General features: G+C 51.7%; 1 protein-coding gene across 7 annotated transcripts in view; it reads left to right on the top strand.

The window, feature by feature from the left end:
* Positions 1–7,173, top strand: part of NACC2 (NACC family member 2) — a 62,337-nt gene extending 55,164 nt beyond the window's left edge. For all 7 annotated transcript variants that reach the window (XM_042786605.1, XM_032999576.2, XM_032999575.2 and 4 more), the window contains exon 6: positions 2,480–7,173. In XM_042786605.1, the coding sequence (XP_042642539.1) occupies positions 2,480–2,979 (500 nt within the window). In that variant the 3' untranslated portion in view covers positions 2,980–7,173. The remainder of the gene's footprint in view (positions 1–2,479) is intronic.
* Positions 7,174–23,447: the final 16,274 nt, after the last annotated feature.

Below are 23,447 nucleotides of genomic sequence, written 5' to 3'. Positions count from 1 at the left end.
GGAACAGCATGCCGAGAGCAAAGCCGAAACCTAAGCAGGGAAGGCCGCCATCTCTGTTGTGTGATGATGGGAACTATAGGTGGTGAAATCAGGTTATAGGAAAATGAATTTATTTTTTATTTCGCATCGTTTAGGGGGGTTTGGTGGTATCTTAGTATAAAACATTGCTACTTGACTGGTTTGCTATATTTTAAAGCGCTAATTTTGCAGTTAATTATTTTATGGATAGGTGCTTTGAGAAGGAATTGGAAATTACGTTTTTGGCATCATTCAGAGCTTGATGCCGCTGGGACAGGCCGTCTCCATGTACCGGCTTTTATGCCGCCAGGCTCCGGCTCGCATTCGGCTTCCTCCGAGCGCAGGGCTCTGCCAAATCCCCTGGTTTACAGGAGCAGAGCATACAGCTCCAATCCATCTCGCAGAGCCACCCGCAGTGCCCCAGCACAGCCGCGCTCTGCAGGGCCCTGGGCTGTCGGGGTGTTGGTCTGCGGCAGGAATCCCCGATAATCAGGGAATGCACTGGCTGCTTCAGCCCTGGTAGCATGAGAGGATCTGCTCTCCATCTCGCTGGCAGCCATTCTGTTAGCATTGCAGTCTATTTCCTCGAATATATTTTGCAGACTCTTTTTTTCTTTTTTTTTTTTTTTTTTTTTAAATACGTAAAATGGGAACCCTGCTGCATATAATTGCCACTTTAAAAGATTGCGTGAAGCAACACGAGCTTTTGTTTTTGACGTTTGAACTGCAAACAAAGTTCTGCCTCGTGCCACAGGGCTCGGCCAGTCGGTCTGTCTCAGGGACAAGCTGCTGAGCTCTGTCTCAAGAGCCGGGGGTACAAAATGTTCAGGTGTTTCACACCCCTCCTGCTGTCCTGCAGGTAAGATCCCGTGTGTTTATGTGATTACACAGCACCCTAACTTTAGCCAGGGCTGGGATGGGCAGGGCTACCTGCTTCACTGTGCATATTTGTGACCAACGCCTGGTATTTATAGAAGGAAAGGAGAGTTTTATTATTTCCATCAAGGTGGCTTAATGATTTATGGCAGGCACCAGAAAAAAAAATGGTTAAATATTTGGCTCTTGCAGTCATCCTCAAATACAAGGAGCGTGCTGTGGGATGAAAGGGCCCCACTGGTGAGGGAGGACCTGGGTGGTGTAGAAAACGTGATGGGTTAGTGCAGCAAAGCTTGTTTACCATGGGCTTGATATACAGTGGAAAGCAATGTGTTCTCTCACCCTCACTGGATTCTGGATAGTAAATCTTTATGTAAATATTATTGCGCTGGAAAACGAAACTCTAAGCAATTTTTTTTTTTAATTTTTTTTTTTTTTTTTTAAGATTTAGAAGATAAATCTTTCCTCTCCCTAACTGTTGCTGTGCTGCTGAACTCCAGGGGCCTCCCAGCCACCCTCTGAGATCCGTAGCACATGGAGAGAAAGGCTAAGACAGCAGATGTCCAATACATAAAGACAAAATCACTAAACCGTGTTGTGGGCGCTTGCCCATAGCTTGTGCGTGGTGCTCTCCTGAGACAGCCACCCTGTTAGCAGCTTCTCCCTGGAGAGCCCTGGGTCTGGACCCTCCAGCCTTGCTCCTTGCTAAGGTTTGCAAAGACCTTCAGAGGTTGGAAAGGCATCGCTGCCCGGTGACAGTGCCTGCGACAGGCTGTCGTGTGTCAAGGCATAAGATGACTTCTTACTGCCTGAATTTTACCCTGTGCACAAGCTTTAGTTGATAATTATTCCCCATGGCAGCTCCTTGGATGTTGCTCCGTGCTTGGTGCAAACATCAGGTCCTGGTGTATCGGTGCAAACGTCGGGTGCTTGGCCCCCGTGGAGGAGCAGGGCTGCTGCTGGGGTATTGCTGGGCTTCTGCAGCTGGTGTGACGGTGGGGGGACGTTGGTGTAGCCGTGGTGGCCCAGGCAGTGCTAGTTGGCCCTGTGGTGGCTGGCGAGAGGCATGGGACAGGCGGAGGACTGTCCTTCGGGCGATCTCTTCTGCTCAGTGGAGAGCAGCTCTGACATTTTTCCAGCCCTGCAGCTGTGCCTGCACCGCCGGGGTTTTAAGAACCATTCATGGATCTACTGTTGAGGAGTTTGTGTTGGTCTTTTCTGTGCCCATCTCTGCTTTTGGCCATCCCAGCGTGCTGCGGCCGTGGGTGCCGCGCTCCGGCTGGGTCCTGCAGGCAGGAGCCTGGTACCTCTGCGGGGTTCCCAGGGAGAGAGCGGGCCTTCTCTAGCCCCTTTCCCCGTGCCACCTGGGATTTTTTTATGTCTTCTGGTTTTATCCCTTCTTGATTGTGGCTGTCTCGAGCTGAGGAGTCTGTAAGTCAGTCCTTGCGAGAGCTCTGGCCCATGGGTGAACCTCCACCCCATGGCATCTGCCCGTGCCAAGCCTTGCGGCAGGTCTCCAGGACGGGGCAGAGGCTTTGCATTGCTTTCTCTGAATCCTCAGCTATATGTATCCCTGTCTTTGCAGTGTATTGTCAGAATTTTGCCCCGAGCTTTAAGGAAAGCGAGATGAATGTTATAGCAGCCGATATGTGCACCAACGCCCGCCGGGTCCGCAAGCGCTGGCTGCCGAAGATTAAGTCCATGCTGCCAGAAGGGATGGAGATGTACCGCACGGTCATGGGCTCCACCACAAACAGTGTCCCCCTGGATCCTGAATTCCAGCCCAACACTGCTCAGGTCTTTGAGCAGCGAATCTATGCAGAAAGGAGGAGCGATTCAGGAACTATAGTAGCCTTGAGAACTAACACGGTGAACGTAGAGCTAAGCAATGGATCCAACCAGTCCTTCGAACAGAGCGAGGATGCTGAAGGGGCTGGCTCTGTGATACAGGAGGCAGCTGCCACAGATGCTATGGCATCGGATACCCAAAGCACTCCGCAACCTTTTGAACAAGGTTCCGGCTCCTCCAGCCGGCCCGAAACTCCCGTGAGAAGACAAGATGGTACTTACGGAGGGACTTTATAAAGAGAGCAAACGTTTCGTGACCTATAAGGGATCTGTAATACTAAAGCTGCTTGCATGCATTACTAATACAAAACAAAAAATGTGATCAAGCCACTTACCTACTGAACTGCTACTGTTGCCTGAAAAAAATGTGATTTTTATTCTGCTTGTATTTAAAATTTATGAAGGAAATAATCGCATTCGTTATACTGTAAACGACTAGGTCTGTGGCGACCTACTTAAAAAAAAATATTGGGCTCCTTTTTTGATATTCCTGAGGTTAGTCTATAAGATCGTAGCTTTTCCTTTTTTTTTTTTTTTTTTTCTTTTTTTCTTTTTTTTTTTTTTATTTTAAGAAGGGGAGGAGAAAAGCTAGCCACCCCCCCCCCAAACCACCACCACCCCCCTGTCATCACCACCCCATCCATTACTCAGCTCAGAAGTAAAGCCATCGATAACCTTGTCCTCTAAAGAAAGTTTTACCGTCACTTAACAGGAAAGCAAGGTGCGTTAGGGTACAAGTGCTGTGACTGGCGATGTTTGTCTCTAGCAGAAGGGCTCTAGCCAAGTGGGACAGGGTGGGGGAAATCGTTAAAGGCTTCTGGTGCCGGAGGGAGCCCCTCGCCGTGGGTGCCGCGGAGGCTGGCGGGGACTCGGAGCTCTTGTCTCGGGGAGTTTTATCCCGTTCCCAGGAGCTGGGATGGTTCCGCGGGAGTTCAGGCTTGCACGTGTCGGGAGGACTGCGTGGGATGCAGGTGGAGACCCTGGCCGGTGTTGTGGTTGTTGTCGATTTGTTGTGGGGTTTTTTTGGTTTTGTTTTGGTTTGTTTTTTTTTTTTTTCCACGCCCCCCCCCCCCCCCTCCCCCCCCAATACGGCTGGGTTTGGGGTTTGGTTTCTCTCTCCCTCCCTCCCAGCGACTCCTTTTTGTTCGCTTCTCCTTGCTTGCGCCTTCACGCCACCCGCTCCTCGCGCAAACGGGCTGGCGGCACCCCACGGCGACCGTCCTGGGGGGGCACCTCCCGGAGCTGGGGGGGGGGGAGTAACCCCCTCCGCCCCCCTCCAGCTGCCTGCCAAGGGCTTCGGGGGGGAATCTGAGCACGGAAAGCGCGTTGTTCTTGCTCCCAAGGGCACGGAGCCGGCAGCTCTTGGCATCAGCTCCTGGCAGCATCCGCACCGGAGGCAGAGGGCGGTGCAGCCGTCAGCGTGCGGGGCTCGCCTGCTGTCCGTCCCCCCCCCCCCCAACTCCTCCCCAGGCAACCGGGCTCTCACTTTTTAATAACTGGCGTGTATTGGATGCAAAAAAGTTTAAAAAAAAAATTTGCTTCGTGCCTTTCTGTGAAGAGATTTTGGGGAGGAAGAAGCGTTTCACCTCTTGCTCATCCTCCAGACAGGCCTTTCTGGGGAAAAGCCCAATGTTGAGTTATTTATCTTTTTTTTTTTTTTCTTTTTTTCCTTTGTCAGTGATGTTGAAAGCTTGCCGTCCCCAGGCTGCGTTGGCTTTGGTGGCCCCAGCTGGCCTCGATGGTGGGTGTGGGTGCTGGGGTGGGACCCATAGGTGCCCCTGGAGCCTGGCCGGGCAGCGGGTACCGGCTCACCCCCCGCTTGCCCTTAGAAATCCCCCCAAATGGCCGGAATCCTTTCGGCAGAGCCGACTCCCACCCAGCGTGGGTGCTGCCCATCACCCTGGGTGCTGCCGCCGGGCTGGGGGGAGCCGGGCACCCACAGGGATGCTGAGGCCGGGGTGCCCCCAGGGGATGGGGGGCAGGGACATGAAAGCCAAGTACGGCTTCTTTTCATTTCTTTTTTAATTATTATTTTTACTGTGACTGAACGGCCTGCTTTACTGGTATTTGCAGCTTGTTCTTTAACAAGTTTGGCGCTATGAGCAAGTGCACCCAGAGTCACCCTTGAAGGCTACTGGGGCTGTGCTCTTCTTTTCTTTCCTGCTTTGGTTCCTGAATCCAGACGGCGCTTTGCTCAGGGTTTTCTTCCTTCCTTGTATTTCCATTCGGAAAGGGGGAAGGGGGAGAGGATAACCCAACTTTTGGCCATTTTTTTTGTTTCTTCGATACTTGAAGCAGGTTTTTTTTTTTGCATCCTAATAACCAAGCTGTCCGGCGCTTAGTCTGTCCCACTGCTCCTTCCCCTGCCGGGGGGGGGAAGAGAATTCGATGCTGGGGTGGTTTCTGCCTCACGTCTTGCACAGGTCTCGGGTGTTGGCACGGCTTGGCCTGGGCAGATCGCGACGCCCCAGCCTGGGTGCCCCGCTGCCGGCGGAGGGGGGGGGGGGGCTGGTGGGGGTGACGGCGTGATGAGGCGGTGCAGGGGCGTGCGATGCTTGGAAGGGGTGGGGGCAAGCGTGGCCTGGGGGGGGGCTCTATTTGCACTTTACCCACGTCAGCAAACAGAACTCGTGCTCCTGCCGAAACCCGGCGCAGCTCATCCCCAGCCGGCAGCGCCACAGGAGGAGGCTCCTTCCGCGCGGTGATGCCCGTCGGTGCTTACCCGTGCCCACAAACACGGGGGGGGGGTGGGGGGGGGGGGTGTACCGGGGACCATTGGGCTGAGCTTGGGGTGGGCTTCTTCCCCACGCATCCCCGAGGAGATGGAGAGGTCCGGTTCCTTGGCCCAGGGGGTGTCCCCAGCCCCCCCCCCCCCCCCGCCGGGAGCGGCTGCTGGGGACCAGCTCAGCCTGGTTGGCGGGGCTGGGGGGGGGTTGGGTTGGGCTGAGGACCCTCCTGATCCCCCATAACCTCCCCACAAGTTTGGGTTTGCCAAAAGTTCGAGGCAAGCTGGGAGCGCATCCGGGTGTCGGAGATCAGAAGTTGTCCCTTCAGTGTGTGTCTGTGTGCGTGTATATATATATATATATATATACACACATATATATATATATATATTAAAGATATAGCAAAGGATTCCTCCTCCTTTTTGGCACTTGCTGGGGTTTGGGGAGCAGGCTGAGCCCTCCGGCCGGGCTTTGCAGTTGGCTGTAGGAATTATTTCTGGACCAAACCCGCGCCCAGAGAGACGGCCCTGGCCGGCAGGGCCACCCCAGGGGGGGCAGCAGCAGAAGTACTTGAATGGCTTAGGACAGAGAGTCTGAAGAGAGTCAAGTTGCACAGTGAAAATATATATTTTTATACCTAGCACAACTTCCTGTATATTTTTGGGGTTTTTTCTTTCTTTTTTTTTTTGATTTTCTTTCCTTTTTTTTTTTTTTATTTGGGTTTGTTCGTTTTATTAATTATTATTATTAGGAAGGCAAACTTCTAAAATGTGAAGGGCGTTGGGTTTTTCCTTATCTGGTAGATGAGGGCAAGCATTTTGCACTAATGTTTCCTTTGTGTGGAGGATTAATGATATGTTTGAAAATGTTATATCATAATGATTGTATTCTTCCGAAAAAAAACAAAAAAAACAAAAAAACAAAAAAAAAACAGAAACAAAAAAAAAGTGTAACCCCTTTAAAATATTGAATGTAAGGTGAGAACAGAGCAGTCCATCGATTGTATGCGGCTTTCCTGAGTGCCTTAGAATTTTTTGATCATTTTTTCCAAGGAAAACAGATTAAGAAGATCAGATCATAACCGACTCCTTCCTCCTCTTTGTTTACGACACTATTTTAAATTATAGAATTTGGGGCTGCTTTATAATGTGAATAGGAAACTGCATTCATCTAGGTCTGATAGTGTAAAATCAAAGCATCAGTATTTATGGTATGTCTGCACCTTTATTCTTATGCTTGACTATTAGCAATATTACATGTATATTATATATCTAAAGTTATACCAAGCACCTTTAAAGAAAACGGAGTGTAAGCATACAAGTTACCTGCAGCTGCCATATAGTGTAGAAGCCAGCCCCTCTCCTCCTCGTTAGCGCCAATTAACACCACCAGGCTGAGAGCTGCCGCTTTGCAGAAGGGCTGCATGACCTTCTGCGCACCCCGCGGCTCGGTCCTGCGGGTCCAGCTTTGGCCGGGGGTCCCGGGGATCCCCATCCCCCCCCCCCATCCCCGCTCCCCCCCCCCCGGGGTCAGTGATGTTCCCGCACCGGTTTGGTGGCGGCGATGCCGGTGCTGCCCACGGAGGGGGGACGGCAGAAGATGGGGAGCGGGTCCGTTTTTGTCACCGCGATGGTTTAATTCTTCTAACTGTGGTTTCACCCTAGAGATTCCTCAAGGGCTGGGGCGGGGAGGGGGGGGGGGGGGGCACAGAACACGGGGCTGGTGGGTGACACACACCGGGGCTCCCCCTCCTCCGCCGGGGTGGGGGATTCAACCCATCCCGGCCCCCCAAAACTGGAATTACCCACGGCTTAACCCGTGTTGGAGGGAGCAAAGCACCCGAGCCGTGGTGTTACGCTGGGGGGGGGGGGGGCTGCCACCTCCTTCCCTCAGCCCTTCGCCACCGAGGTTTTTGCTCAAAATCCGCTTGTTTTTCGGGGAAATAGAGCGGAGAAGGGCCGGGGGGGGGGGGGGGAAAGGGGGCTGAGCCCCGGCTGTCGGACCCCAGCACCCCATGGCCGGGCCGCGGCACCTCGGGCATCAACTGCTGTTGCAAGTGTTCGCTGTCGGCATCAGTCGTGCGCGGGGCGGGGGGACGAGCGGGGGGAGCACCCCGGGCTGGGGGGGGCTGACGTCTAACGCACTCACATTTGGAAACCCCTCAACTCCTCCGATGAGTTTCTTCCACTGTTAAGCGTTTTGCACACAAAATTGTGATTTTTATGTCAAGGTAAAAGCCAAAACTTGCAATACTATTTTTAGCAGACCAAGAGAAGAGAAAAGAGAAAAAAAAAAAAAAAAAGAAAAAAAGAAAAAAGAAAAAAAAAAAAGAAATAATAAATAAATAAAAAACAACTGAGTATAAATGTATAAATATTTTTGACTTGAACATTTGGATGGCACTTGATTCAAATAGAACATTAATCCTTTGGACAGAATGTTTGGGAAAAAAAGGACTTAAAGTACAAGGTTGTTTTTAAAGCGTCTTCATAGGGTATTAAGTAGTACTGTAATTCATGACTGTTAAAAATACTTTCTGTGCTGTAAGGAAATCTCACAGTACCACTGAATTATGTTCCTCAACTGTCTCAGCCACGAACGATGCTAGCTTCTTCTTTTTTTTTTTTTTTTTTTTTTTTTTTTTTTATCGTGCATTATTCACTAGTATTTATGTGCTCTTACTCTGTATAGTTAAGACTGTTATTTTGTAGCCATGGCTGACACGATATATCAGTAACTAAAAAAAAAAGAGAAAAGATTAAGACCCCCGAGTTGGAACTGTGCTCATAGCTGTTTTCATATGATGAAAAATCCATTTAAAAAAAAAAAAAACAATGTGATCATTAATTGTAAAACGCTTTGTAAAATTCACATTTACAAAATAATAAAGTAAATTACAATTAAACGCTTTTCTTTCCTCTGGTTTCTTTCTTTCTGGGTGGTGGATGTTGTTAATCACAAGCGGTCATTAATAGGTGCTGAAGGGGCTCCAGGTCCCCGTGCCGCCCCGAGGGGCCCAGGATCCTCTTCCAGGCGTGAAACAAACCCCAACCTCGGCCAGTTGAATGGTTTTGCCCAAATTTTGGGATTTCCAGCATTCTCTCTGCCCTACCCTGGGCTCTCCCCCCACCTCACGCGAGCCGTCTTGGGGCATCTTGTGACTTGGGTTTTTTTCCTGGCCACATCACACACTCCCTTACTCCTACGTTCGCTTTATTTATTATTATTATTTTTTTCAAATTGGATTCGCAGCCGCCCACCCGAATTGGCGCTGGGGCGCTCGGCCAGAGCCGGGGGGGGGGGGCTGAGGTCAGAGGATGTGCTTTCTGCCTGGCCGGCAAGGGAAAGCCTGCAGTGGGCTCCCAAAATCGGGGCAGGTAAATGTCTGCTGCCAGGGGGGGAGTGGGCACCCAGCCCGCACACACGTGTGACGAGTTTGCCAGGCCTCGGGCAGCGGGAGGTCCGAGCTCTGGCTCGGGCTCTGCCCGGGGATGGGGTTGTTACCGGGGTTGATGTTGTCTGTGGGATGGGGAAGAGGAGGGGGAAAGGGCTGCAAAGCCAAAGAGCCAGAGCTGCCCTGGCAGGGTGGGTGGAGGGGGGTGCAAGGGACCCCCCCCAGCTGGAAGGTAGGGCTGGGGATGTCGGGGTGAGTCGGAGCAGGGTGGGCTGCAAGGGTGGTAATTCTGCTCTCTGTAATTTTTATCTTTTTTTTTTTTTTTTTTTTTTTCCCAACCCAATTGGCCATAAAATTGCTGAGAAGCTGCATTTCCTCTGCTTAGCAAAAAAAAAAAAAAAAAAAAAAGTGCCCAAAACCACTTGCATTTGGGGTTTCATTTAATCTCATCTTACTGAAAGGAAAAACACAGAAACTTGGATGCTCATGTACGGCACATACCGCCGTGTTATATAAACCATTTCAAACTGATTTATTCTAAATGAGTTGTTATAATCAGAATTTTCCTTATGAGCAGCTTTCTTGCAAACGTCAGTATTTCAGAAAAAAAAAAAACATCATACGACCGCTCCAATATTTCAAACTGATTACTTATAAACACCATTTCTAAAATTAGGTCTTTGGTGTGCGGTATTGTCAGAGTGGGTGTATTATGATCTGCAGAGAATATAAAAAGATAAATGAGTTATTTAACCAAGTAAACGACGTTGCTGTAGAAATGTGCAGAGGGAAAGTGTGCGGGGGGGGGGGGGACGGGAAGGACACGCTGTAACGTGCCTCTGCCTCACACTGCGGCAGCCGAGAGGGGCCCCCACGGGATGCGGGGAAACCGGGGGGGGGGGGGGGGGGAGAAAACGTGGGGTGGGTGGAGAAAGGTTTCCTCTTCACGTTAATGTTATTATTTTTATGGCTGTTATCATAAAGCGGCCGGTTTCCCTCTGCCCGGCGCTGGGCCGTGATTTCGGCAGCGCCCTCCGGGTGAGAGGGAGGAGGCCGAGCCGCGGGGTGATGGGTGCATCCCCGGGGCGTTAAAAAATGACTATTTGTTGATTTGTTAATGCTGTATTGGGTCACTGCTGGTTTCTGGGAGGCAGCTCTGGGTTTTAAAGACTCGCACTGTCTTCATTTTTCTCGGGATCTGCTCCGGCGGGAGAAACGCCGGAGCTCTGCACCCGCTCAAACTCTCGGAATTTGGCTCTTCACCTCTCACCCCGCCCCGCCGCTGAGTTTTGGCCCCTGGGGTGTAACGGGGCTGCCCTGAGTGGAGGTTGTCCCCACCGTGGGCCCCCAGGGACACAGCTAGGTGGGTGCTGGGGTCAGGGACCACCGGCCCGGGGACAGCAGGGACACCACACCGCCCTTCGTGGCCGGGGAGAAAATACATCCAGGTCTCTCGCAGCGCCCAGAGGCTCCTTCCTTCTCCAGGGAAAAAAAAAAAAAAAAAAAAACAAATTGAGTGAAAGCTCTTCTGCTTGCTGCAGTCCCTGCTGGGCTGCAGATTTAGGCTGCTTTTTGAATTTTTTTTTTTATAGTTTATCTTTTCCAGTGCTTCTCTGCACCGGCTCCTGATGACGTACCACCCCAGGAGGGCGAAGGGGAGCTCATCACCCACCACAGCAGAGGAGGTGAGGCTGCCCGGCTGCAACCAGACACGGCCTAGCCAAAAGGGCCAGAACTTGCCCCCGGGTGCCCGGAGGGGTCCCAAAATGTGAGTTATAGCTAGGGGAAAGCAGGAGGCTCTGGAAGGCATCTGGCCAGGACTGCAGCCAGGAGGGCCAGGCAGCAGCACAGCCCTGGGCAGACATACCCACGTTGGTTGGTGCAAAAGGTGTTGGATATTGCAGTGTTGGTCATTGCAGAAGACGTTGGCCATTGTAGAAGACGTTGGCCATTGTAGAACGTTGGCCATTGTAGAACATTGGCCATTGTAGAAGACGTTGGCCATTGTAGAAGACGTTGGCCATTGCAGAAGGTGTTCATCCTTGTCTTTGCAGCCAGGGGGATGCCAGTGGGCAGCCAGCAGACACTGGGAGCTGTGGTATCCCGGCACCACGCCACTCTACCAGCACCAAGTTCCCACGTCAGCCCAGCACCGTCCCTGTTCTTGACCCCAGGGGAAAGAGGAGAGAGCAAGAGCCGCGCCTGGCCAGAGCCGACACGCCGGGTACAGCCAGGCCCATCCCTCCCACCTCCCTTTCCCCGAGATTGCTGCCCAGGAGGGTGGCACGGGGGGGGTAGCAGGGAGGGTGCGGGCCCGCGGGTGCTGGGGGTGCTGCCGTTCCCTCGCCCTAACTCCGTACGTGTGAATGAAGTGTGAGATTTATGTCAGAGAGGCCCATCGAGCAGAGGCTATAAATCACGGCCGCGAGCGCTCCCTGCACCAGCGGCTGAGGAACACTTCACGGCTTCTCTTATTTATATGCATCTTTTGCACCAAGCCATTTTATAATAGACTGGAGGGGCACTCCAGCCCCGGCGAGGGCTGATATATATCGTGCAGGACAGGAAATACAAATAAAGGGTGAAGGGTAGGAACTGCATCACTCCCGACGCACGCCGCCGTGCCCGCCTTGCTCTGCGGCGCTGACTTGGGCACACCAGCGCTGAATGAAGATTGCCACCAGCACATAAATCAGCCCGGTCGAGCAGGGCTGCAGGCAAGGCCTTTGGTGTGTTATTGTAGGGTAGCTTAATAATAATAATAAAAATAGTAAAGGTAATGCCCCGGGTTTGGCGAAGGGATGGTGGGGGGTGGCAGGGATGGGTGGGAGCGGGAGCGTGGCAGCCGGCCACGTGCCGGGGGATGGCGAGGGCTGGCGGCAGCGGCACCCGTGGGGTGGCAATTAACCCCACCAGCGTGTGGGTAATTAGCGTGCAGCCGCTCCCCCAGCAGCTAACGAAGGGCTGAGTCGCAGGGGGGTGGCTGGGTGAGCCAGGCGTTTGATTTTTGGCCCCCGGGGTGATGCTGTCTGCGCTGGGGCTGGGCTGGGGGGTGGTGACAGAGGGGTGGCACCCCAAATCCTCAGTGGTGGGGTCTGGGCCTTGCTGGGTCCAGGCAGAGTCCCGTGGGGCCGGCAGCCCTTGCCCAGCTCTCATCCCCCCTGGGGCTCTGCTCCCTCTGGGAGAGGAATTAGATCAGTCTAATTCAATGCAAGGACAAAAAGGAAAAAAAAAAAAAAAAAAGAAATGTTGAGCCACAAACCAAGACAACAGATAAATCCAGGAGGGGTATGTAATCTCACTCACTGGGCCCAACCAGAAGTTACAATACATAAATTATTGCGCCTAAAAGCTTCTATAATTTCACTTCTATTTGATTCACCATAAAGTAACACAATGCCCTCTGCATCTACCCGTTTGATTATACATTTGTACCAAGACACAGCTTATGCTTAAAATAACATTACTGGAATAGAGACGGACAAGAGAATTCATTTGAATGGAAATCAATTTGATTAGAAAAGTAAATTACCCAGAGTATATGAGCAGCATATTGCGGTTCTGAATAATAATAATAATAAAATAAAATAAATCAGTGGCAGCAAAGGATCTTAGATGTTTTTACAGAACTGAGCCGCTCGGGCAGTGAGCGAGCTGTGATTGCTGCCCAGCACGGAGATGGGGCTGGGTCCCTGTGCCAGGGCACCCCTGGGCAGAGCTGCCCCGTGTCCTCAGACCCCCCCGGTGCCACCGAGACCCTCCGCAGGGGACGAGCCCGTCCGCCTCTGCCCGACCGCGGTGTGCGGGGCCGCAGGCGATGGGCACGGCTGTGCCCAGCCGAGGGGAACACGCACGGGCCCCTGGGGCTGGACGTGCCTTCAGGGATGTGATTTTATGTACCCAGGGGCAACGCTGGTCTGAGCTGGCCACCAGCTGAGCTGTGGGGCCCGCTCCGGCCACCAGACTGGGGGTCCCTGCTCTGATTCGGGCGACATTTGGGATGGAGAGCGGCACCGGGGCGCTGGCCTGGCTGGGGGGAGGATGGCAACGTCCCTCCCTTCGTGTCCATCCTCCACAGCCAAAAAAAGTGCCAAGGACACCGACGAGGTGGCAAGGAGCCAGGGAGGCCAGTGGCCATCGGTGCCCGGCAGGACCCCCGCTCGCTCCCTAAAGGTGCATTTCCCCCACATCAGCTGCGGTGCAGGAAGACGGCTGGGTTGCATAATTTGCTGAGCTGTGATATTTTGCAAATAATCAATTGGTATTTAATTCCCATGTGATAACTGTCTTATTAAATCTAAATTTAATGTGTATTTGGGAAACCCTAATTTAAAGTGTTACTGCATGCACCATCTGGTGTGCTCTCTAAATACAAATGCAATAACATAATTCAGAATTACATCATAAAAGTAAGTTATAAGAGATAAAAATGCACAACTATGTTCTTCAGTCAAGGCAGCTTTTATGCTTTTTCTCCTGATTTAGACACAAATCACAGCTGAAACATCCCTACCCTGATTAAGTGATTTTCTGCAGGGATTTTTGTTTTAATGGTGAGCAGGAGTGAACAGGAGGGAGGTTGGAGCGGATCAAGAGCCAGCGCCGGGCTCTGCTGCCACCAAAGCCCCTGGAGCTGTGGAAACTCTCCGCTCGCCGGTGCTGGGGAGGGTCATCACCAAGAGGTGATGTGGGGTCCCCCCACCCCAGCTGCGAGCTCCCCCCAGCACAGGAGAGGCCTGCTCGCCTGAGCACTGGGGTTTTTAAAGGTAATGCCTTAACGCCAGTCAGAGCATCCCCTCCCAGCCCCCTTCCACCAGCGAGGGCCGAGCCGGGCGTGGGGGGACACAGCGACCCCCCAGGCTGCCTTTTGTTGAAAAACCGGTCAAATATGACCCACAGTTCGGTGCATGAATGATCTTTTATAGTGGCAGTAAATCTCGTTTCTTTGCAAAACCCCCTATTTTCTCTCCACGTTGAATGAAACATGAGAGTCCTTAATAGAGAGGGAAATTAAAATCTAGTTTTATTGCAGTTCCTGTAACTGGTATCTAAGCTATTAATAATCAATCCATTCTTGCTTAAAAGCTAACATTTATCACGCCAGCTAAGATGAGCTGACGGGCACTGGGGGGAAAGTACAATTGACTGCAATTACACTTTGAAAAATGTTATCTGTGCCACTGACCACTGGGGATAAATGATGAGATTTCATTTGTTTCTTCAAGCTTCAGAGTCTTTTTCCCAACTTCTTTTTTGGGGTTATTTTTGGTGGTTGGGTTTTTTTGGGGGGGGGGATGTTTGGTTTTGTTTTTTTTTTTTTACCTTTTGCCTATAGGTTGCCTCAACGCTGAGACCGGAGGGAAGGGAACTGCATTGTCCCAAAGCTATGGGGATCCTCCGTGCTGTGTCCTGGGGAGTGCAAGTGCCACCCCCCTGCTCCCGTCCCGTTTGGGTACATCGCACCTTCCTCATCCTCGCCGGGGGACATCGCGCTCCGGGTGAGCAGAGATTTCTGCAGCTGGGGGCCAGTGCTCACCCCGAAGGGCACCCATGGGTGCCCGTTGAGGCTGGATCACCCAGCCAGCCAGGGCTGCCCTGCTGGGGGGGGGGCCTTCCCCTGATTTAGGGTAAAATGCCTTTGCAGAAAGGGGCTGCAAACGTCTCCGGGTCCAGCACAAGCACAGCAGTTGAGAGAGGGACTCTAGACCAACCTTCTTTTTAACAAAGAACCCCAGCACCAAAGTTTATTAGTTTTATCCTGCATTTTACAATGGGGAGGAAGAGGCTGGTGAAGGAATTGATTTGCTTGATTTACTGGTATTAATGAAACAGCTGACCACAGATCTCCCGCAGCAATATTAAGCTGCCCGCGATAATTCTCCAGACTCCAAACTTTTCAAATGAGTTTTTGCAATTTAAAATTAATAATTGTTCTGTCTAGAACAAGGATAATTAAATGCCTGTTCATCCTCATTATTGTCAGCCTTGTGATTTGTTGTTTTCTCTGTAATAAAATTAACCGGTTTAACTAATGGGTGCCAAAACTTGATAATTAAAGCTGAGCAAATAATTTGCAACAAATAATTTACCCACTGGATTTGGTGGGGTCTGTGGCAGACACAGGGCTGATGGCAAGTGGCCGGGACCCAGCGGTGATGGCTGACCCCGTGCAGGGCACCCTGGGCAACCTCCTTTTTCTTACAATAGTCATTTTTTAAATGAAAAATGTTTTATTTTGTTATTTCTAAGAAAAGAGGTTCCCACCGCAGGCTTTTTCTCACAGCTAGAACACGAGGCAGATTGTTCATCAAAGTTTTCCAGGCTCATCCATGGGTGAGGAGGCCCATGAGAAATAGCAGCTGCTCCCCGGTAAATCCCGATGACGGTATGTAGGTGGTCGAAAAATGGCATCTCTCAGGGGGAGGAGAGAAATTAAAATAATGAGCCAACAAAAGAAGTTTGGTCAGACACAGTCTTCTAACAAGAATGGACTTTAAAATTATGGTTATTAGCCAGGTTTCATTTCAGCAGCAGTTAAAGAAGCTTTAGAAGGTACCGCAATTAATTTGTAAGTTTATATTACACATTATAACGTGAGGGGCCATTAACGAGGCGGCGACATTAAATTTAATGTACTTGGCGAATAGGACAGTTTGTCTCTCCCTCCTGGGGGCATTCCCGGGGGGGTGGTTGGGGCTCGGCGCTGCCCTTCTCCTCCCCACTGCTCGCGAGGCCGGGCAGCGCTGCGGGGGGCACGGCCGGCACCGGCACCGGCACCGGGGGGGATATCGCGGCGGTGCCCTGCGGTGCCGGGACTGGGGGGCACTGGTGGCATGAGAAGTTTTGGCCCCAGCTCCGCGGCGTGGCCAACGAGGCTCAGATGAATATGAGGAGAATATGAAATGTCTCATACCTATAACTTTAAATTAAAAAAGCAATGTACTGTTTATTGGTTCTTCCGAGTGTCTCCGGAGCGGCAGGCTCATAAAGATCATATTACAGTACAAGCCATTATGCAAAGAGTTTACTATATATACATTTCTAAATGCTTCAGCAAACAGCAGCCTACTTACGAGCAGAGAAGGATAACTGGTTCGTTTGGGGTAACAAATGATCCTTGATTTGATTTTAAATGCAATGACAGCAAAATTTATTTCTTATTTAATCACTTGCCAGAGCTGTTGAGGACGGGATGGTATTAAACTGCACAATGCAGCATATGACTACTGAATCAGTTGAAATAGGCATAAGAATATATTATGTTTATAGGATAGAAAAAGATTGTACAGCAATGCATATAACTAGAATGGGTATTTTTGTCATTTATACAGTAGCTTATATCATTATTTCTTCCCGCTTCCAATTTTTCAGTAATAAAAATACAGGGGATGTGATTCTCTTTGCATTACAGATAAACCATCTTGATTCTTTATTAAATATTTTTATTAATCTGAAGTACTACAAAGCATTTGAGCAGATAAATCAGGCTACGAATAGTCATTTCCTCTCTGCTATGGCTCTATAAAGTGGATTCATTTATGAGTGCGCAATACCAGAAAAGAAGGTTTCCATATTCATTACTATGCTCCCTTATGGTCCTATTTTTATATCCCGCTGTACCGTGCAGAAGGACTAGCACTAACTCAGTCCCCAAAATGAAACAGGTCTCGGCAAACCACTCTGGAATCCCCGCCTGGTTTTGTGTCCAATTTATTTAGGAATCACCCCTCGGGTACCACCCACCAGCCCCGGCGGGGAGGATGCCTGGGGTCTCACCAGCCCTGGCCCCCCTCACGCCCCAGTCAGCAGTGGGGGGACACCAGCCCCTTCGGGGTGATTTGGGGATGGATCCAGCCCCAGATCGGTGCCTTCACCCACCGCCCCGGCTGCTCCCCCCGTCGATACGGGGATCCCGTTATTCAGCAGAGGGACCAACGGGGGGATTTGGGGGCCACCCCCCTCCTGGGAGGGTGCCCGACACCGTGGGGCTCCGCCGGAGGCCGTTTGACCCCCTGATGTGTCTGTAGCCTCTTGCTGCCCCCTTCACCCCATCCCCCTACGTCCTCCCACCCCACAGAAAAGCAGCACTTTGGGGCCAACACCGCACTTTTGGCCAAGCCCCTTCGCACCCAAGTGGCCTCGGGCCACCCCGGGGGATGCTGCCGGCGGGGTCGGGGGGGGGACACACACCAGTGCGGGGGCAAGTCGAAGCCGACAGCGTTCAGCCTTCGACAGCTGACAAGTCATTTAGTCATCAGAGGCAGCTGCGGAGAGGCACAAAGGAATTAAACCTATTTAAAACACAGCCAGGTGTGCAAACAAGTTTATCCTATTGTAACAGCCAGCGCGTGAATCAGGGGGGCTCTATAAAGGTTACAGCAGCCACGCAGTTATTTAGGGCTCCCTGGGAGATGTGACATTTACCACCCGCTTTTGTGGGGGGTCGTGGGACTCGTCGGGACCCCCGGAGCTGCCGCCTTCACCCCACCGAGCCCAGGGCTGCATTTCCTTGCCCCAAGCTGGGCTCGGCCTCATCCTGCCCCTTCTCCCCTCCTCGCCCCAGCCGCTGCTGGCACCCCCGGGGGACTTGGCTTTGATTTCAAATTTTACTGCAGCAGCTGTCTAACATTTGTTCGCTGTTTGGAAACAGGAATTACGGCGCTCGGCGAATGGCGGGGACCCTCCGAGGCCGCTGCCGGCAGCCGGCACAGCCCCCAGCCCAGCACCCCGGGGCTCCGGCGCTCCCAAACGTTCCTCCTGCAATGGGCGGCTGTTTCCAGCCGAGCTGTGATGGCGTGCCAGGGTGTGGGAGCCCAGCTGCGGGAGGATTTTGCTGTGCTTCTGCCCAAAAAGCTGCTTTTTTCCCCGCTTTTGAGCATCCCTGCTCTCTCCAGGGCATCCTCACACCCCTGCGCCGGCGCAGCGGGGCTGTGCGTGCCCGCCCAGTCCAGTGGGAGCCCACCAGTGTCACAGAAGGATCCAGATGGGGCTTTTTTCCCCCCCGACACCTTTCCCACTTATTGTGCTGGGCTAAGGAAAAGCAGCGGTTTGTCCCCACGGGGCAGGGTCTGCAGCAGGGTGGCTGGTTTCATGTGTTTCACTGACAGGGTTGGAGCCGGTTCGGGGGCAGAGCAACGGGGCTGTTACACCTCCCCGTATGCACCGGGGTGCTTTTCTTGCTGGGAGCCATTGGGGCTGCACATAAATCCGCCGTCAGCTGCAACTGTGTCACAGATGTCCCAGGACATGAATTTTTTTCTCCAGTTTTAGTGCTGGCGTAAAGCTAAATTATGGGAGTTGTCAACATTAGCAAAACCTGTCATCTCTGTCCTGCCCATAAAAAGCACGGCGGTGGGGCCTGGGGGCTGGAAGAGAGGGAGGAGGCGTGGGTCAGCTCCCGTTTTCTGGAAATTATAGGGACCAGATTATTGTGCTGCGGAGCTGGGACTGGTGCTGACAGGTTGGCCACGGCCAAGGTCACCAGCACAGAGCCAAAAGCCGCGGCAGTGCAGGCACCTCGGCCACGAGAAGCTCTTCTCCATCCCACCACCTCCCTCTGCAACGTCGGCAAGGACCGGCGGCACGCTCAGACCCCTCTCGGGGCCCGCGGCCGGGCCGTCCCACGGTGAGGATGGTGGAAGCTGCATTCAAGCAAAATCCAACCCAGAAATTCTTAGGGTGCCTGCCAGGGCTCGAGCACGGACGCTTTGGGAAGCGCTGGAGGTCTGCACCTCCGCTCGACGGCAGATCGCCGTCGATGCAGAGCACCGGCCCCTCCTTTCCAGGACACTCCGACGCTATTAAGCACCGATTTAGGAAAAACGGGAGCGGAAGAGTTTTACACCTTCGCCAAACAATGTTCAAGAAGGAAATGAGCAGCCAGCAATTGTAATTGAGATGGATGAAAGGGCGGCCGGCTTCCCCCAAAGCGTTTCAGGCAACATACTTGAGAAGAATGTGAAGTGCTGCTGCTCTCTAAAGATCGCCACGCTGCGGCTAAATTATTAATGACGAGGAATGATTTCATATTTAATCTAAAGACTATTAATTACACTGCAGAAGAGCAACACGCCATCCTGAGAGCCCCTCTCACCAACTGAATAATTTAGTGATGCCCCATATTTTACCTCAATGTCAAGGCGGGTGGCGACACGCCTCCTGCGTGTGCAGCCCGACAGCGTTTGGGGCAGACATTGGTGTCCCAGGGGGTGCATGGTGCTGAGGACTGACCCCGACCTCTGAGCCCCCCAGCCTGATGAAGGGTGCTGGGGGGGGCAGGGGGGGGCTCAGGGGGCTCCCATGGGGCTGGGGGCACGGCCGTCCCCCCGCCCCAACCAGGCTGGGAGCCCGGCAGCAGCCCCAGCTGCGGAAACGCTGAAGACAGATGTTTATTTGTCCAGGATTATTTGCTGATCACTGTTACGGTGATCCAAGATGATCATTAAAAAGTGAAATGGGCTGTTTAATAATAATGCTCAGAGCACGCAGTGTGCCTCGCATTACGAGGATGTTTAAGCATGAGCCCAATTAAGTCCCTCACATCCCTACAGAATTTACCCCAGTTGTGCAAACTATTAGGCAAACTCCAGGCTCCTCGTACTCGCAGGCAATCCTGGAGACTGGCACTCTGCTAGAGACCCATTTCTATCCTGAAGCTAAATTAAAATCCTATTGTGCTGGTGCTGCTAATATTTCCTGTTCTTGTTTCCAACAATTAAATTGTGACATTCTGCCAAAACATACGAGGAAACTAGAAAATGCTCTCGATCAGCTGGAAAGAGGAGGCAAATCCTCCCGGCTGCCTCCTGCCACCCAGGCGCAGCGGTGACGGCCGCGGGTAAAGCGGCACCTGATGGCCGCGGTAGCGGAGGGCGGACGTGGGTATTCATCTTTCTCTGCCAGCATGTGTGGGAAGCGTGACTTTATAAATATGAAGTTGAAAGGTTTTTCTTCTTCTTTTAGGAATGAAATCTGTGAACTGGATTCGTGCGGTACCAAAAAGCAAAACACTGATTACAAGGAAGGACTCGAAGGATGATTTCCACCACTGCCGCCCGCAGCACTGCCAGTGGCCTGGCTCTGCCGCCCTTCCCACACAGGTACAGTCGCATCCTTTTAAATATCCCCCTGATTTCTAATTCTTTTTTCCCCCTTGTCTCTGCTCCCCTGGCCGCTGCCCACCCTGGCATTCCTCGGGGAGGACAGGGGTAGTCCCCTGCCCCACGCCACCTGCAAACCCCCAAAGTGACCCCTCCCGCCAGCGCTCCCATAGCAATGCCCTCCTGTCAACGTGGGCAGAGTCACACTGCGCCTGTTCTCGGGGAAAAAAGAGCTGGTGGGGACCAGGAGGGTGGCGGGGGTCCATGCGGTGGGACTGGTGGGGACTGGCACCCGCAGAGCTGCGGGTCCCGCAAAACTGGCGAGAGCAAGTCAGCTGGTGGGGGGAAAGAGGGGAAAATAAAAGGCTGTTTAAGAAAGAAATGACTATTTGGTCATGGCTTAGAAGTTGGTACTTAGAAATTCCATGAATTTTAAAATAAAGACATCGTGAGATTTGAACTTTCTTTTGAATACTCACAAACTGCAGCGCCTAATACCTTCCCTGGCCATTAAGGAGCTGGGCTGGAAAGCAGAGAGCGCTAAGTACTACACTGATAGAGCAGTTAAACACGGTAATAGAATTGTGTTTGGAGAGGCTGCAAAGCCAGGTATAGAGCCCATACATAAACAAGGCCATTACCAGCCACCGGGTAAGCGGTGATAGAATTTCATGAATATCCCCACAAAAAAGCTTTGTATATTTATAACAACCTACAGAGTCGTTTGGAGCACAGTCAGGGGCCTTCCAGCGTGATTCCAGAGTTAAATTGTACAACAGATCTGCGTGTTTCTGTACTGAGGCGTCAGCTGCCGCCGCTGCAGGCGAAGCTGGATGGGGCAGAGAGGTCCTGGGGTGCTGCAGGTCCTGAACCGGTGCCAGCGATGACACCCTGATGGATATTGCCCACAATTTTTTCCGGTTTCCAACTTAAGACACTGTTTTAAGAAAGATTTTAAAGATATTCCTCTGTTTGCAGGGAAGGGGAAGCAGAAGGGTGCTGCTTCCCCAGCTGGGATGGAGAGGGGAACAGGAGAAGCGATTGCTCCTCCGCCATCTGACCGGGGAAGTTGCTAAGGGGTAAGAGACAGAAGTTTCCACGTCTCAGAAAAAGAGAAATAAATCTGGGATGGGACCCATCAGCCTCAAAGCATCCGCGGGGCTTTGGAGCCACACAGAGACGTGGCTCAGAGAGCGGGTGAGAGCGGGGGCTCCTCCGCGGTACGGCGAGGCACTGGCTCGGCCGCGATGGGCACAGCTGAGGTTCCGTACTGGAGCTGCTGGGTGCAGAGAGATCCTGGTGCTGCCCTTGGCTGCTTTGCTGGAGATCCTGCACCCGCTCCCGCGGCACTCCTGGGACAGGCTGTCAAACACAAGCAGGACACACGCGTGTGCTGCCGCAGCCCAGGTGAGGAGAGCCACGCAAGCCAGCGTCCCAAGAAGCCTCCGCAAGAAATCCACACTCTCAGCCTCTGCAGCTTAGAAATAGGAAAGCAACCTCTTGAGCATATTTATTGCTTTAATTTAAATAAATAGGTACTTTAAACTTACAAAAACTTCGCTCTGCAACTCTTGCAAAACCTGAACCCAAGTGATAGGTGCGCAGCTCAAGTCCGAGCCATAATAAAATGCTAATTGCAATTCATAAATTATATCGGGATGCCTGGGACTATTGAAGCTCCTGGATGAAGTGTAGTGTTCAATTTATCCTGTGCATGTTGCCGACAGTGCTGCCAGCCTCCTTCTTGTCCCCCTGTGTTGTTTTGTCATCTCTGTACTATCACCAATTCATCACAAAGGCAACTGAACTCTCCAATGTCCACCCACCGGGTGACTTTGTCTTCGCTACTCTATGACTTCTAAATTAAATTGTCAAAACACATTACTGAGAAAAATATCGCGAAGGGAAAGTTCTTTACCCTTTTATCCCATCTTAAGAGAGAACCGGTTTGATTTGAAGAAAACATGTCTGCTTCATTATCCCTCCCGCTATCATATTTCTTCACTCAGCAGCAGCAGGAAAAGAGAGTCGATACACAAGTCTTGGATGACATGATGTAGCATCCCACAGGAGTTGTCTCAATAAATTCTGAGATTGCCCAGGAAAAGCTTGTGGGGGGTGTGTGTAATTTTCACTCTCTTTTATGCCTCCCACTCTCAGACAATTTAAAAGAGATTAGGGGGTTGGCTGGTATGGATTTCCCTGAGCTGGATGTCCCCTCTCCTCCAGCACTGGCGGTCTGCAACGAGCTCCTTGGAGTCCTTGCAGCAGAAGAAATCAGACCAGGAGGAGTTCAGCCAGTGCCCCGAGTGTGCCAAGGAGTCCTAAGAGAGCCACTAAGAGAGCCACAAATGACTTGCAGGCAGCAGAGCAGTCCCAAAACTGCTCCAATTTGCACCAAAGGAGAGCCTAGGCAGCAGCGCCTGCTTCCACATCCCTCCTCTTTGGTTCTTGTAGGAGTCAACGCCAATGTTACACTGCTCCCTAAGTACGGTCCAGTGAGCCTGAACACGGGATGTTTGACTGTGGGTGGGCTCCGTCCCCCCTCCCCTGGTCTGCTCCCCCCCATAACGTGGGGTAACCCCCAGGCCAATGCCTGCAAACATCGAATCAGTGGAGTCTTCCAACCATCTTCCCTGGGACTCGTCTCACTCCCAGTAAGGCAGGAGGTTCCTGCTGCTAGATGCAATCACGGAAAATAATTCACCTGGAGACGTAAAACAAAAGGAGCCATTTCTCAAAGGAAAATAGCTGTTGATTTCCCCCTTTTCTCATTCACACATTGTGTGTTGGGTGTAATGGATCAGTCATAAAAAGCAAGTAACACATTGTGCACTCATTCTTTTGGCTTTGGACAATATCAACATAATACACACATATTGTTTATTTATTCTGCTATAGTGCAAGTAAAGGAGGTAATGCCCGGTGTTTAAATGGGGTATTTTTAAATGCTCACATTTCCTTAGCCGTTATGATGCATTAGCCATCAGTAGTCAAATTGCCTTGTATTTGCAATTTTATGGGTACATTTTATCAAGCACACAGGAGCTGCATTCAAAGCATGAAAATAAAGTATTCCACTTGTGTTAGGCGAGCACTGTTTCGACGCAAGATATGGCCAGAAAACAGAAATCTCCTTTTTTTCTGCTTCAGCTCCAGATTCATCTCCAAATTTTGCTTCTACTTGCAGTAGCGACTGCTAAGAGCCCCCTTTATGGCTGTGTAACATCCACGCATCCTCCCCACACTAAGAGCACACAACTGAATTTAGCCTGCCGTGAAATCACCCGATGTTTCTTTGCTGTTTTAAAATAGCTCCTAGCAAAACGTTATCGTTGCTCTCCCCCACAGAGAGAGTGGCTGTCGGGGTCACCGTCACCGAGAGTCGCCTTCCCAAGTCGGCGTCCAGACTTCCAGCTCCCCGCCCCGTGAAGCGGGAAAAATTGCAGCGAGCAAAATCACGCCGGTAATGAGAAGAAAAGAGAG

The sequence above is a fragment of the Tyto alba genome, unplaced genomic scaffold (assembly GCF_018691265.1).
Source record: "Tyto alba isolate M040663 unplaced genomic scaffold, T.alba_DEE_v4.0 Super-Scaffold_11, whole genome shotgun sequence".
Lineage (NCBI taxonomy): Eukaryota > Metazoa > Chordata > Aves > Strigiformes > Tytonidae > Tyto > Tyto alba.
The sequence above is the reverse complement of the archived record's forward strand: the minus strand, read 5'-3'. Positions and strand labels throughout refer to the sequence as shown.